General features: G+C 42.1%; 1 protein-coding gene across 1 annotated transcript in view; it reads left to right on the top strand.

The window, feature by feature from the left end:
- Positions 1-13,436, top strand: part of UBAC2 (UBA domain containing 2) — a 233,632-nt gene extending 220,196 nt beyond the window's left edge. Inside the window, exon 9 of the mRNA XM_037151691.2 lies at positions 12,251-13,436. Within this exon, the coding sequence (XP_037007586.2) occupies positions 12,251-12,358 (108 nt within the window). The 3' untranslated portion in view covers positions 12,359-13,436. The remainder of the gene's footprint in view (positions 1-12,250) is intronic.
- The last annotated feature ends 2,718 nt before the right edge of the window (positions 13,437-16,154 follow it).

The following is a 16,154-nucleotide window of genomic DNA, read 5'->3' as shown; positions in this document are numbered from 1 at the left end:
TCTTTCTTCCTCCCTTCCCTCTCTCTAAAAATAAATAAATAAAATCTTTTTAAAAGCAGGGGGCACTTACTAAGTCAGTCTCTCTCAGTCCTCCCCAAGTTTAGAAAATGACCTTTTAGAAGTTTTTTTTTTTAAGATTTTTATTTATTTTCAGAGAGAGGGGAAGGGACGGAGATGGATAGAAATATCGACTGAATGTCTCTCTCACATACTGCTAACCTGGGACCTGGCCCACAACCCAGGCATGTACCCTGAATGGGAATGGAACTGGTGACATTGAGGTCTGCAAGATGATGCCCAACCCATTGAGGTCTGCAAGATGATGCTCAGGGCAGAAAATTACCTTTTAGTTTATGCTTAATGGGACCCAGGTAAAATTGGACAAGGAAGTTAAGACTGAACTAAAGCTGAGATTCTGCAAAAAGAAGGTAAACATGGACTGTAACAAATTTTTACTCCCTCTATTCTAGTCATATGTGTCCTGCCTTTTAGTCAGCCAACAATTATCAACTGTCTGCTCTTCAAAGGCTAATTACTGGGCTAGCTTTCTGAAATACAGAGATAAATAAGGCAAGTTTTCTGCCCTCAGGTAGTACAGAGCCCAGTGCAGGGATCCAGGCAAGAAGGCAGCTCTAGTCAACTCTGTTAAAGTGCTCCATTGCTATCGAAACTGAGAGAAACTGAGAAAGCATTGCCAGTGCTGGGACGGTTCAGGGCAGTGACATTTGTAAAGATGCAGGGTGCTGAAAAGTGCATTCAATTTGGGGCAGCACAGCTGAGTGAAGTTGAAATAGAAAGTGCCTAGGGGGACAGAGGCATCTCCTGGAAAAGGGGCAGGACAGGCTCCCCAAAGGAGAAGCCTTTTGGGGTACCCTTTGGTGGTACATGGGCTTCTGCTTTATGTGGTAGACATTAAAGATCCACGGCAGGGTTTTTAATAGGAAATTACATCATTGAGTTTTCCTGGAGGGTGAACTACACATGGAGGAAGGGACATAGTATAACTACATATGTAATTTTTCTACCCCTTTCTAGGAAACACGTTACAGTGTGGGTGCTTATGAGACTCTTGCCCAGACAGACTTGTTACCACTTAGTATGTTTATATTACATGAGACCTATAGTGTGGATGCCATTCATGTCCTCAGAAATATCTGTTGGCCCAAGTGAGACAGAATGGCTTTAAAGCACTTAAGACATTTTCGATCTTAGCTGGTAAACGGCAAAATGTAGTTAATATGAGAGAATATAAATCTCAGTGAGGATGTCTTCCCACTGTCTCTGAAAAACCCACTGAACTCCAAAACACATTGTAAAAACAATCTCCTCACTAATATGTATATTTTTGAGGTATGCTTTGTGCTTCTGCTCTGAATACTTAAAGTTGCATGGAGTTGGGTATCGGTCTAGTGACCTGCATGTTTTCTGTTTTTCCTGATAAATGGTGAGCTCCATCAGGGCTAACACCCTCTCTCTTTTCCCACCTAGCACTGAACCTGACTCTTAGAAGGTGCCCAGCAGCAGTTAGAACAGGGCTAAATATGAAGGTGTGGTCTCTTTCAAAAGAATGCTTGTTTTAACTTAAAAATGTGTTGGAGAGTGATACTATGTCAGACTTCTTCATCTCTAATGCTAGTGGATTAAAAATGTTTTCTAAGAAAATACCATATTTTAAATGTCTTAGAATGGAATATCGGGTAGCAGTGAAATAATTAACTTGGGGCACCTAATTCTGCTCAGCACTCTGAAAGATACAAGCAAAGGAGCTCATCCAGCCTGCAACAAGTGCCTTCTTGGTACCAAACCCTCAGCCAGGCGGGAGAGTGCAAAGATATGGGGTCACCAAGCAGCCTGTAGGCGGGCAGGAACATGAAATAACCGGAAACAGTTTGCTTAGCTAACAGATGTGATTACAGGAGCTCAGTAGTTCTAATGAGGAGAGTGATCAGGTGATAAGGAAGAGGTTCACTGACCCACAGAGATCTGACAGTGAGCTTGCATCACTGGTGGGGTAGGAGAGGAGACACACCCTGACAGGTATCAAATAATCCTTACAGTGAATGGGAGGGAAGGGTGAGCCACATCTCCCACAGATCCTCTTGGCAGGGCACACATGTGTCCTAAGAAGTTAACTACCACTAATGGGCAACCCACCATGAGACTGCACTGGGGCCACCTGGGTGGGTATTACTTTCTGCAAGCATCAAAATATGGGAAGTAATAACCAAAAAAGTTGTTTTTGACGCCCTTAGCCAAGGGGAAGTTGAAGAAAACCACAGTCTTGTCTGAACAAAACAAGCAGAGGGGAATTGTTATAAATCTCACTGGAATGAATGTCCTCCTATTTCACTTGTCTCAAAGAGTAGTTGATTTGCAAGTAGATGCCAAAGTGAGAGTTGTCTTGAGATCATAGGGAACATGGGTCTCAGTCATAGAGGGAGTATTTTTTTAAGAAAGGAAAAGAAAATTAGTACAGATTTATCTCCACTTCCATAGGTTTCTTTTCTCATTCAGTATGGTCTTTTTTTGAAAATCATAAAGCATGTTATAAGAAATATATATTCTACTGTGTTCTTTGAAACACTATCAGATGACGGTGACAGTTCTGTCCAATAGTGCCTACTCCTGTCCAAGTTCTCATACCTCAGACTGGCCAGCTGGGGGCTGTGGTCATGGGGCCTCAGGAGTCTGCTGAGGGACCCTTAATGAAGAGCAGCTAATAGAGTTTAAGGTCACTAGGAGGGACTTCCACAGATGTGTTCCCATCCCAGTGTCAAGGCTAAGCTGGAATTTCAGTACCAGTCTCTCCTTACTAGCCCTTAGGTCTAATTAGCTCTGATTCTTGCTAATTGGGGTATCAAGTTTTCAGTTAGAGAAAGTAGGCATTAGAGATGTGACATTTGGACAACTTTAGTTGTTATGAATAAGTTGATGTGGAAGATAGGAAAAGCATTAACACTGTTTTTGGCTATTAACCCAATTACACCTGCTTTCTAAAAGCTGTTAGTGAAAACAATCATTTAGGTTTTTAGGCTAGAAACCAAGATGAACTATATTCTGATGTCTTGTGGTAAGAATTTTTAGACAGAAACTTTCCTGTGAGGCACAAGCAAAGGAGGAAGATACTTACTACGCTCTGAAACAGAGAAGGAAGGTTGACAGAAATGCTTTTTAAAAATTCCTGTGGGGTATTTTTAAAGTTTTCCAACTGGACTTGTTTTGTGCTGGTCTCAGCCTAGCAATAATCATCAGAAAACTTTGAAAAAATAATAGTTTATTACTTACAAGACCTGGAAATCACACAGCACACCTGGGGCCACCCAGCGAGGTCCACAGTAAGAGAGAAAAAAGAGAGCAAGGGTGGGAGATGGGGGTTGACAGAGAGAAGGGCACTTGCACAGGCCTGCGGTTCTGTTTCACTGGGGTCAAAGGTGGGAGCCTAGGGTTTTATAGGCTCACTCTTTATTGGTGAATTTAAAAGATAAGAGTGGGGATTTCAAGTGCAGAAGGCAGCTATACTCACCACTATACTATGCTGAGTGAAATAAGCCAAGTGTTGAAAGACAGATACCATATGATCTCACCTTTAACAGGAGCTAAACAACAAAACAAACAAGCTAGCAAAATAAAAACAAAGTCACTGAAATAGAAAATGGGGACAGCAACCAGAGGGGAGAGGGGAGGTAATTTAAGGGGAGAAAGGGGAGGGATTTAGAGGAACAAGTGTAAAGGACACAGGGACAATAACTAAGGGGGGCGGAAATGGGAGGGAGGTGGGGAGCATGGGGCAGGGTGGGCTTGGATGGGAGAAATAGACAGAAAAGTATACTTGAAAAATAATTAAATAAAATATTTTTTAATTAAAAAAATAAATAAAGTGCAGAAGGAAAAAAAGTGGCCCACTGGTCAATTTTTAAAATCAACCAAAGTCTCTAAAACAAAGGAACTTCAGATGGGAGAAGGCAGCCTGACTTTATCTTGTCATGTGTCTGGCACCTTTATTCCCAATAGCCAACACTGAGTGGGGTACCTGGGCCCTCAAAGCTTAGGTCAGGCACTTGCATTACAAAAAAAAACAGGTACTGCCAGGGCTTATGCTACAGGACTTACTGATTGATATGTGTGTTTGCCTTGCTCTTGACTCACTTTTTTTTTCATGTATTTTATTGATTATGCCATTACTCTTGTCCCATTAACTCACTTTTTAAATCAGAAAGTGTCTCTATCTTAGAATCTTCTTTACCAGAATTCTGAGTGTTTTACTAGCTTTCTCATTTTGTCCCCAAGATGTTGATTTGTCATCTTCCCCCAATGACTGTTAGGTCCTTAAAGAACTTACATTGCTGAACTTACACTCCTTCTCTGACTGCCCTAGCACCTTCTGTGTGCCACACTCTGTGTTGGGTGGGAAACCAGACAAGCATGGTACAGCCCTTGTGGTGCTCATGATCAGCCAGGGAAAACTCAACCCGCAAGTCACTAAACCCAACCCAACTGACTGCAGTTACTTAAGGCAGGTCTTAAAGTAGCAGAGGTAGCCTATAAATATTCACTGTATTCCTGTACTTTCACAACTTTATTTAAACTGATCAGGATGTTCTTGTATGTTGTGGCTAAATAATATTAAGAGATTTCACATTGAAATTTTCTCTCCCCTTGGGTGTTAGATCTGATCAGGAAGGTAGCAGATAGTTCTCATTACAGTAGCTTAACTAAAATGACAGGAAGCAGCCTGTGGAGGAAAAAAAATGGGTTTTCAGTGTGATTTCACATTTTTAATAATATATATGCTTTGGACAGGGAGGGAGATAAACCAAATAACTATAAATGCCATTATTTATATAATTATTAGGATTGAATATTTCCTAGAATTTATACAGATATAAAATTAGGAGTTTCCAAGAGTCACTATAGTAATGTGGGCTTTTTGTTAGAATGTTGTGCTCACCTTTTAAAAAGAAGATTATTCCTATTTTTCTGACTTTGTTGGTTCTCATCGCATTAGCTTTCTTAGGCCGATTGTTTATGCCATTTCAGCCCAGGAACTAAGTAACAAAATTCACTTGCATTTGTTTTTAAGGTGTGACTGTATTAGTGGTTGATATACACGTGGGCATACTTAGTTGTGAAGCCAGTATTTAAGCAGGTCCTTATCATAGTGGGGAGCATGGGCCTCTCCCTTCACGGCAATGACCAAGAGCCCCAGAAAGGGTGACTTTTCTGCTCCGAGACTTCTAGCCACTCCATGCTAGCCATACCCTCACTGAAGAGGAGCCTAGTTTAAATTGTTTGTGAAAGACACATCAGTTCTTTGACCAACAAAGAATATAATATTAGAGAAGTGGAAGCAGTTAAAGTGAAGCCAAAAACAAAACCCAAGGGTGGTTTTTTCAGGCTGTTGGTTTTGTCCAGGAGGACAATAATTATTAGAAGAGGTAATGCTTACTGAGCACCTGCTATGTGCCAGTCATTGTTGTAAACCTTTCATGCACGTATCTCTCTCTCTCTTTTTTTTTTTTGAGATAGACATTTCTATTTCTTATCCTCAAATATCTGGGAAAACTGACAACTGAGGTGTAAGTCCCCTACCTGGGGCCACATAGTGAATACGAGGCCACCTGGGGCCTGACTCCAGAGTTCAGGCTTTCTCTACCACTGACAGGGTCCCCACCTGCCAACAGTGGTGGCTGGGATGGTTCTCTTGTACTGAGGTCAGATCTCAAACAGCTGCCAATGTACCCTGTGTTTTTATTTTAAGGAACTGTGTTTAAACTTCTGAACTCTTGTCTGTATTTTTCTTACCTAACCATAGGTCTGCAAGGATCTTGATTTTTCTCTTTCTGCTATTTAAGCATGAGAACTTGTGCTAAACATTTCACATAGAGACAGTAACAAATTACACTAAGATTGGGCAGGATGGGCCTCTCAGCACTGATCAACATTAAGGTCCACAACACTAACTGTTAGTATCTACCCACGAGAGCCATAGATGCCTACTTTCTCTGTTGCTGGGTTATGCCCCTGTCCTTACCATCTGTTCTGTGAACCATTGGACTACCCAAAGAAGAGATGGCAGTAGAATACATGGCCAACTTTCAGAGTTATGGGAGCCCCATCTAGACACCACCCACTACAGGCTGGGAGCAGTGAGAAATACTATTAGAGCTGCTGTTTTTTTACATGTCTTTTCTGGCTAATTTTTGTCCACATACTGAACGACAAACAAGCAGTTTCACTTTTCTGTGGATGTTTACAGCTTTGGACACTAGGAGAAACTTACAGATAACCTTTTCTAATGTAATTATTCATTGTTTGAAAAGAAAAAATATGTTAACACTATTTCTACTTAATAAGTTTCTTCATCTGGTTAAAGTACCAACAATAAAATTTTCTAATCACACTTGTCTTCTCGCTCCTAAAAAACTCAGAAAGCTCTGAAGCCAGCTTTGGCTTATATAGGACATGACTGCCAGTCTTCAAAACAAAGAACCAGCTTCTGCCAGCTTGTAACAACAAAGATTCACTGTGGAAGTGTTTGAAAAAGACCTATGAAAACTTGGCTCAGTTGTCAAAACCACTGGCATTGTACATATGGTCGGGGGTTTTTAAAGTATATTTTGTTGATTATGCTATTACACTTGTCCCATTTTTTTCCTCTGCTTTACTCCCCTCTGCCCTGCATCCCCACTCCAGCATCCCGAGCTCTTAGTTCATGTCCATGGATCATTGATATAAGTCCCTTGGCTTCTCCATTTCCTATAGTATTTTTAACCTACCCCTGTCTATTTTGTACCTACCAATTATGCCTCTCATTCCCTGTGCCTTTTCCCCTGTTCTCCCCCCTCCCCACTGATAACTCTCCATGTGATCTCTATTTCTGTGATTTTCTTCCTGTTCTACTTGTTTGCTTAGTTTGTTTTTTGTTTTAGTTTTTGGGGGTTTAGTTGTTGATAGTTGTGTTTGTTGTCATTTTACTATGCATAGTTTTGATCTTCTTTTTCTTAGATAAGTCCCTTTAACATTTCATGTAATAAGGACTTAGTGATGATGAACCTCTTTAACTTGACCTTATCTGGGAAGCACTTTACCTGCCCTACTATTCTAAATGATAGCTTTGCTGGATAGAGTCATCTTGAATGTAAGTCCTCACCTTTCATGACTTTGAATACCTCTTGCCATCCCCTTCTCGCCTGCAAGGTTTCTTTTGATAAAGCAGCTGATAGCCTTATACAAACTTCTTTGTAAGTAACTGTCTCCTTTTCTCTGACTGCTTTTAATATTCTCTCCTTATTTTTAATCTTGGGTAATGTAATTATGATGTGCCTTGGTGTGTGCTTCCTTGGGTCCAATTTCTTTGGGACTCTCTGATCTTCCTGGACTTGTGTGTCTAGTTCCTTGGCTAGATTGGGGAAGTTTTCCTTCATTATTTTTTCAAGTAAGTTTTCAACTTCTTGTTCTTCTTCTTATCCTTCTGGCACCTTTATGATTCAGATGTTGGAATGTTTAAAGTTGTCCCAGAGGTTCCTAAGCCTCTCCTCATTTTGTTTTGAATTCTTGTTTCTTCACTCCATTCCCGTTGAATGTTTTATTTCTTTCTTCTGTTCCAAATCTTTCATTTGAGTCTCAGTTTCCTTCCCTTCACTGTTGGTTCCCTGTATATTTACCTTCATTTCACTTTGTATAGCTTTTATTTCTTTCTCTATTTTGCAACCATATTCAGTCGTTTCTGTGAGCATCCTGATTATCAGTGTTTTGAACGCTGCAACTGATAGGTTGACTATTTCCTTGTTGTGTAGTTCTTTTTCTGGAGTTTTGATGTTTTCCCTTATTTGGGCCATATTTTATTTTCTCGGCACATGTTACGTTGTAAGAGGCAGAGCCTTAGGTGCTTACCAGAGCAGGGCAACCCATTTCGCTGCATTGTGGCACTATATATGGAGGAGGGGTCAGAGTGGGAACAAGGGCACTTGCTCATTTCTCACCCCACTTTCAGTCACTTCTCTCACCTCCCAGAAGCACATTATGCCCTTTCAGGTAGTAGGTGGCCTTGTGTATATTCTAGGACCCTGTGGGTCCCTCCAATGGACTCTCCTGTGAGACTGGCAGTTTTTCCCACTGCCACAACCTCTATAAGTTTTTATAGCCAGAGTTTTTGAGGCTTTAGTTTCCCGGCTCTGGAGCCCTGGGTAGCAGTCTGTCTCACCCCCCAGTTGTTCCTCCCATATTATCCACATATGAATGTGAGACCACCGGGTCTGCTAGCCACCACCTCTCCTGCCCCATCTACTGCCTTGCTGCACATCTTCTCCACCCCTCCTGGCTGCCTATCTCCACCCCTCCTATCAGTCTGGATGAATGTTTCTTTAACTCCTTGGTTGTCAGACCTCCATACAGTTCAATTTTCTGGCAGTTCTGGTTGTTTTCTGTTTTTAAATTGGTTGTTATACTTTTTGGTTATGCAAGGAAGCAAAGCATATCTGCCTATGCTTCCATCTTGGCCAGAAGCCACTGCACATATGGTTATTTGGTGTGACAGAAAGAACGAACTCAGGAGAAGCTTCACATGTAGAGAAGCTTTTCTCCTTGCACCACAAGTCACTTGCCATGTAGGATACAACACAGCCATTCCATAACTGAGGCAGGTGCTGAAGTCCCACTCCCAATGCTGCTGCTCTGCCTTGGAGCCTGTGCAGCCAACCTGACATCAGCATCTTCTGGATTAGCTGCAGATTTTAAATCATGATTTACCAAAAGATATATTTGTTCTTGAAGGCCAAGTGCAAAAAAGCAGCCCATTAGTCCTTACCTCTGCTGAAAGTACTACAGGTGACAAAGAAGTGATAATGTAGTGCTTGCCACACTGTTCAAAGTCATTAAGAATGGCCAGTTGTGCCTGGTGTGGTGTTTGTGGGTAACAAGAGGGCAGGTAGAGCTGCCCATCTCCTCACTGAGTTACATTGACTCCTTTGAAGATAGTGGTCCTTAACTGAAATAATGAGAATAAACATTATATGAGGTTATTTCAGTCCAGGAGTAGAAAAGTACCTGGGTCAGGGAGGTGGTTTCTTCCCCACTAACATGCATTCAACACAAGTCCTGCCCAGAGAAGAGAAAGCAAGGCGAGGAGTACTCTGTTTGAAATGCCCCAAGGAAAGAGAAGAGAGTGGATTCTGAGCATTGAATGGCAAAATGATGTTCCCTGTCTGTCAGGAGCCTAAAATAGATGATCAAACAGATAACTTGTGAACATTAAAGAGAGCGTTGTGGTCTAAGGCACCAAACTGATCCTGTTGACACAGGATGTAACTTAGACATTTAACTATATCACCTCACCTGAAGAGAGATGTTGGTGACATGTGCAACAGATAATAATATGAAGTGGGTTTGAAACTGGTTAAAAATCTCTAACAAAATATTGATTGGCCACTTGAATAGAAAGGGGGATTTCTAGAGAGTTCTGGGCTCTCTCTTTGATCTTACCTGCTTGACATTTTCATCAGTAACCTGAATGACATTATAAAGGTTTGCTAATCAAATTATGGATCATACAAGCTTGGGGGGTACTGATTAACGTAGTGACAACAGAATTTAAACTGAAAATAGCTTTGAGTGGTTACTAAATAATTCAAGGAAACTTAACAGATATGTATAACCCTAAACCTGGAAGATCAAATATAAACTTACAGGGTAGCTATTTGAGGCTTGAGAACATTTTGTGTGAAAATACCTGAGGGTTTTAGCAGGGCTCAGTTTAACTGGCCACCACACTATGATGTAGTTACACACACAAGGACATGTATACATATAAATACATATATGTACTCTACTAAAGCATTCCTCTACGATCATAAGGATTGTGATCACAGGAAGACAGCAGTCTCACTGTCCTTCGCCCCAGTTAGATCATGGCAGCAGTACTTTACTCAATTTAGCGTACCGTATTCTGAGATGGCATAAATGGGCAAGCATTGAAAGGGGAGGGGCTAGGCCGGAAAGTGCTGGATGCTGAAACAGGAATGAACAAAAGCTTCCAGGGCTCTTCTTCTGGGAAGGCTTACAATACATTGGTAGGAAGAAGCAATCAGCCCTATAAATAAAGGTAAAAGTCACAGCCATGAGGTGGACAGGACAGATGTAGGTGGAGCCACTAGACTTCTACTCTGGGGTTGCTCCTAGTCTGGGAGACGTGGAAAAGGGCCAAGTACTCCGAGATCCTCTGGGTGAAGAGGAGATGACCAGGCAAGGGGCAAAGGGAAGAAAGAGCCTGCCAGCGGAGGAAACACCACCAGGGAAGGTGGAAAACAGTGTCACGTAGCCTGGAACCGACCAGCAGTGGCGTGCTAATGAAGGAGCTGAGGGGAAGAGGGACAGCCTTCAGACATTCAAAGTGCTTCCCCCAGAGAAGGGAATAGGGTTGTTTTCTGTTACTTCAAAGGGCAAAATTAGGGTTTTTGCCATCCCACAGATGACAACTAGTGGAAGGCAGATTCTTGCTCTGTTTGAGGAAGACCTCCACATCTTGGCCAGTGAGTCAAGAATGTTCATGAGACTCTAGAAAAGGCAGACCTTTCTTTGAGTGGGAAGTGAAACTAGAAGATTCCTGCCATTCTGTTCTGTCCACACTACCCATCAACCTCAGGAGTTGAGTTGGAAATTGCCTGCAGGCACTGGCCATTCCCTTAGAAAACAGCTGTCAAAGGTTTCTGACCACAGCCCACAGCAGGATGTGTAGCCCACTGCATACATGTGTGAGTAAGGAGAACTGAAATGACATTTTATGGAAGCAAGACCCTCACTACATGAAAATTTTAATCCTAATCTTAACCTACTAACTGTTCATGACCCACTAATGAGGGGTCACAATCTCAATTTGAAAAACACTGGCTAGAACCCCAGCTTCTGAGAAGCACCCCCTGCATTTCCTCTTGACTGGGTGAGACTTTCCTTGAGGCTCCTTGAGGCTCCTTGAGGAACAAGGGGCCTGGGGGCCTGGGCCTGGGAGGTTCCCAAGAAGTTACCCGCCTTTGCCCTGTCCCCTGCAAGCTGCCCTCTTGGCTCTGTACCTTCTTCCTCTCCTGGTAGCAACTTGGCCCCTCCCACACCCTGCTTTCTCCTCCAGCCACTCCCCACCCCACCCCACCCCACCCCACCCCACCCCACACTAACACACATCTTGACTCTCTTAAGCAGGGGAAGGAGGGCAATATTGGGCGTTCTCTTTCCACTGGGTAGCACCAAGCATGTTGTTTTCTACAGGAAAGCAGATGAGAAATGGTGACTAAGTCCTCATTCAGCCCACAGACGCCTCTTTAACCCACAAGTTACTGAAAATCTCAACATTTGTAAGAGTACCAGTTTTCCCTATATATTACTCCAGACATAGTATATTTTAATGTAAGTACAAAAAAAAGATGCTGGTGGCTCATCCAGGGTCATAAATATTTTTATTATACATTTTAAGTGAGAAAATAGGTTACAAAAACCTTTAGTATCTCTGCCAATTTTGACATTGGAGACTGCCTATTATAAAAGCACAGGAAACCTCTAAATTCACAGATTCAGGATTTGTGGTAAAAAATGCAAGCCTTGTCCTCCCTACCCTGTGGCTTTACTACCTCCTCCCTGCAGTTCTGCCCTTGTATCACCCACCTTTGCACACAGCTGCTGCTGCCTACAGAGCCCAGCTGGGACTTAATACATGTGTGACTAATGTGAAATGCCGAGGAGGCACGGGCATTCACAAGACAGTCTCTGGTTGTGTGGTGCCCAGAACTTAAACACATTTTATGTTTGATCACTGCCTGCATCAGGAATGAATCTTCAGTTAATCAGTTGCTCAAATGTGTAAGGAAATGCAGCTTGGTAAGTTATTACTCAGGAATCAAATCTGACACTGAGGGAGTGTGGTGAGGCGGGCAAGCGTGGGGCTGCCTCCACAGACCTGCTTTCCAGTCCAAAGAGTTCAGCCACCCTCTGCTTCTTCTGGCAGGTCACTTGACTGTAGGCACCCCATTCCTTATCTCATAAAGGAGAACTAAATGAGATGATGCATATCTATTGTGTGTATATAGTAAGCACTTTAAAATGTTGTACCTGTTAATAATTTTCTGAACATCAAATTTCACCCTGAAATTGAGTTTTGGGGGGGCAGGGGGTTCAGCCTGTCCTTCACATGAAGAATGTTTTGGGCCTGGTGGATTAGTGGCAGTGTAATCAGCCTCATCAGGTTTCTGGTTTTGTTTCTGTTCAGGTTGCCCGGCTCATGGAGATGGGATTTTCCAGAGGTGATGCTTTGGAAGCCCTGAGAGCCTCAAATAATGACCTTAATGTGGCTACCAACTTCCTGCTGCAGCACTGACATTCCCTGGGGACAACACTGGGATCGGCCAAGCAGCTGACCCAGGCCCATCCTGTCCCTGCCACTACATCAGGCCAAGAACCCTGGACTCTTTGGCTGATATTCTCAATGTTCTTTTGGGAAAATAATGGATCCCGCTGTTCCCTCCTTTAATTCCAAGATTGTTACTGTTAGAGCATCAAAAATAAGGTTCGATACTCTAAAATGTTTGCCATTAAATTAGCTTGTGTTTTCTACCTTTTTTTAATTGGGTGTTTTCCTTAGTTTGGAGAATCATCACTAATTCCTAATGTGTTTAAAATGCATTAAAGTTGCAGATATCTGCAAGCAATGGAATAGCACTCCAGATAGGAAATTACTGCTATTATAATATTTTTTATTATAATGCATCATTGTATATTATAGCTGATCATAAATGCTATAAAAGGAGAAAAGGGAATGTTATTCAGGAAGGACATGTCAGATTATGCCTTATTGCTTTCATTGCTATTTTTTTCTCAAATTTGCTTTCAAACCCCAATGGCTGTTCACTGGCCATACTTCCTTGGTGTGAGCGGGACATATCTGCTGCCCGCCTGTTGGCCAGGCCCGGGTGATGCAGGAGAAATGAAAACTAAATCCTACTCCATACTGCTCCAGCCTATCTTTCCAGGGAATTTTCCCCAACTTCTTCTACCCACTTCCATTAAAAAAATAACAATCATTTACCAACTTTAGATTCTGGAATACTCCATAAAACGTACCTGGAGTTAACTTTGCTTAGAGTATCTACAGTTATCCACTCAGGTTAGGGGTGAAAATGGGACAAAGAGAAAACAGCATGGTGCAATCCTGGGCAGGTACTCTTGGCCCCAGGGCTTTGACCGGGATCTGGGCATAAGGCAGAACGCACTGCAGAGGACGCCATCAGAGACAGAGGGGGAAAGGCCAGGTGGGCTGGCCTGAAAAGATCTAAAGCAGGTAACTCTTAAGGTGTAAAGAAATTGTAGGATTGTGTTCTGCAAAATGAGCAGAAATGTATCAAGTTGGTGTAAATTTGAACATGTATGATAACTTATAATAAAGTTTTAAACGTGTATTATTTTTGGCATTTATTAGATTTACCTGCATAAAACTTTGTTCTAAGTTGTACTGTTTACCACCCCACTCCCCTAAAAAACTGCCAGACTACTCATCTTTTTTCAGAAGATTTGAGTACACTTTTTTTTAAGTAAGATAAGTTTGTGAGGCCCCATTCCTAGGCTTGTTTGGGCCATCAGCTGCTCAGAATGGGGGTTGAGGTGACTTTCTGGGAGCCTAGCTGGCCCCCAAGCACAGGCTGTAAGGGCAGTTGACAATAGTCAGGATATGCTTGACTGCACTCCCTGATCAGGGGCACATACAAGACAGCCTGAGAGTGTGCTGGTGGTGTGTCCATGTGTGACCTCTGAGGCAAATCTAAATCTACCTTTTGCATTTCCCATGCAAAAGGTCTCAGGAAAGAATAACCATATCCAAAATAATACCATTTCGTAGGCCTCTTCTCACCGTCAACTAGCATCTAGCAAAGTAAAGCCAAACCAGTGGCCAAATTCTCCCTAATCCAAGACTTCATTACTTTTCTCCCCACTGTATGTATCCCCACGTGAGGCCTCAAATTACTAAAAAGTATTGTTTTCTGGTCAATATTCCCACCTAACCGATTACATTTCAGAGATCCTTGTTCTGCTGAAAAGAGCTTTAGTGCCCCTTTAATTTGGAAAATAGAAATCAAGGGTCAGTACAGGTAGTGTGACCATAGGACATATACCTAATAGTAGCGGAGCTGGGAAATAGCCTCAAGTTTTTCCTGATTTTTTCAGCCTCTTTTTCAGTTCCCTACAGATGCCAAGATCTCATCTTCTGAGTAGGGAGCCATTGTATTCCTACATGCAGCCACCAGAACATTCCCCCTGTCCCCTCATACACACACACCCTCCCGCATGTCAGACTTCCCCCTCTCAGGCACATTTCTTTGCCTTACTGGAGTTCCAAGCCCTGGCCCCAATCTTGCTTCCTGCAGATTTTGATGCAAGCTGCAGCCACCCACTGCAGGAGTTTGAATGCCCAAACACACCCACACCTCTTCAAGACACCCAGAAATCTTTCAAGACACCCTAAATGGAAACTTTTTGGTTCCATGCATAGTGACACATGCCAAAGGGAGGCATCAGAGAACCATTTAATTTGATTTTCCAAGGTCTAAAAAAGATCACTTAGGCTTTTGATTTAGTGCAAATGGGAAAAGATTGGGCCTAATTTTCAACTGAGCAGATTCCAAATTATGAAATAGGAAGAGGAAGAAGGAAAATATTGTCTAAAATGCAGCCCCCGCCCCCACCTTCCTCAAATAAAGGAAAACCTGACTCTGAAGTCCTGATTCATAAACCTAGACTGACTTTGGAGTCACAAAGGAAAAATCTTTTAGGTAAATAAGCACAAAATTGTGAACACATTGCAGTGTCATTTAGAATGTTTTCTGAGTTCCTGAGTCTATGTTCCAACAACAGTTTTTTAAAGATTTTATTTATTTATTTCTAAGGGGGGAGGGAGGGAGAAAGAGAGAAACATCAGTGTATGGTTTCCTCTCACATGGCCCCCACTAGGGACCTGGCCTGCAACCCAGGCATGTGCCCTGACTGTGAATCGAATCTGCGACCCTTTGGTTCACAGCCAATGCTCAATCCACTGAGCTACTCCAGCCAGGGCTTGAGACCAAAAAAAAAAAAAAAAAAAAAAAAAAAAAGTGGCCCAAATGAAAGAACAGATCAAAACTCCAGAAAAAAATACAACTAGGTGATGAAGAGATAGCCAAGCCATTAGATGCACAGTTCAAAACACTGGTAATCAGGACGCTCACAGAATTGGTTGAATATGGTCACAAATTAGAGGAAAAAATGAACGCTATGCTAAATGAAATAAAGGAAAATGTACAGGGAATCAACAGTGAAGGGAAAGAAACTGGGACTCGAATCAACAGTATGGACCAGAAGGAAGAAAGAAACATTCAACTGGAAAAGAATGAAAAAACAAAAATTTCAAAAAAAATGAGAGGGTTAGGAACCTCCAAGACATCTTTAAATGCTCCAACACCCAAATCACAGGGGTGCTAGAAGGAGAAGAGGAAGAGCAAGAAATGGAAAGCTTATTTGGACAAAATAATGAAGGAGAACTTCCCCAATCTGGCAAAGGAGATAGACTTCTGGGAAGTCCAGGAAGCTCGGAGAGTCCCAAAGACGTCGGACCCAAGGAGGAACACACCAAGGCACGTCATAATTACATTAGCTAAAATTAAAGAGAAGGAAAGAATCTTACAAGCAGCAAGAGAAAAGGAGACAGTTACCTACAAAGGAGTTCCCATTAGACTGTCAGCTGATTTCTCAAAAGAGACCTTGCAGGTAAGAAGGGGCTTGAAAGAAGTATTCCAAGTCTTGAAAGGCAAGGACCTATATCCAAGATGACTCTATCCAGCAAAGTTATCATTTAGAATGGAGGGGCACATAAAGTGCTTACCAGATAAGATCAAGTTAAAGAGGTTCATCATCACCAAACCCTTATTATATGAAATGTTAAAGGGACTTATCTAAGAAAAAGAAGATCAACAATATGAACAGTAAAATGACAACAAACTCAAAGTTATTAACAACCAATCCTAAAACAGAAATAAAAACTAACTAAGCAAACAACTAGAACAGGAACAGAATCACAAAAATGGAGATCACATGGAGGGTTATCAGTGGGGGAGTGGGAGAAAGAGAGAAGGGGAAAAGGTACAGAG

The sequence above is a fragment of the Artibeus jamaicensis genome, unplaced genomic scaffold (assembly GCF_021234435.1).
Source record: "Artibeus jamaicensis isolate MK-2021 breed Jamaican fruit bat unplaced genomic scaffold, CSHL_Jam_final contig_410, whole genome shotgun sequence".
Taxonomy (NCBI): Eukaryota; Metazoa; Chordata; class Mammalia; order Chiroptera; family Phyllostomidae; genus Artibeus; species Artibeus jamaicensis.
The sequence above is the reverse complement of the archived record's forward strand: the minus strand, read 5'-3'. Positions and strand labels throughout refer to the sequence as shown.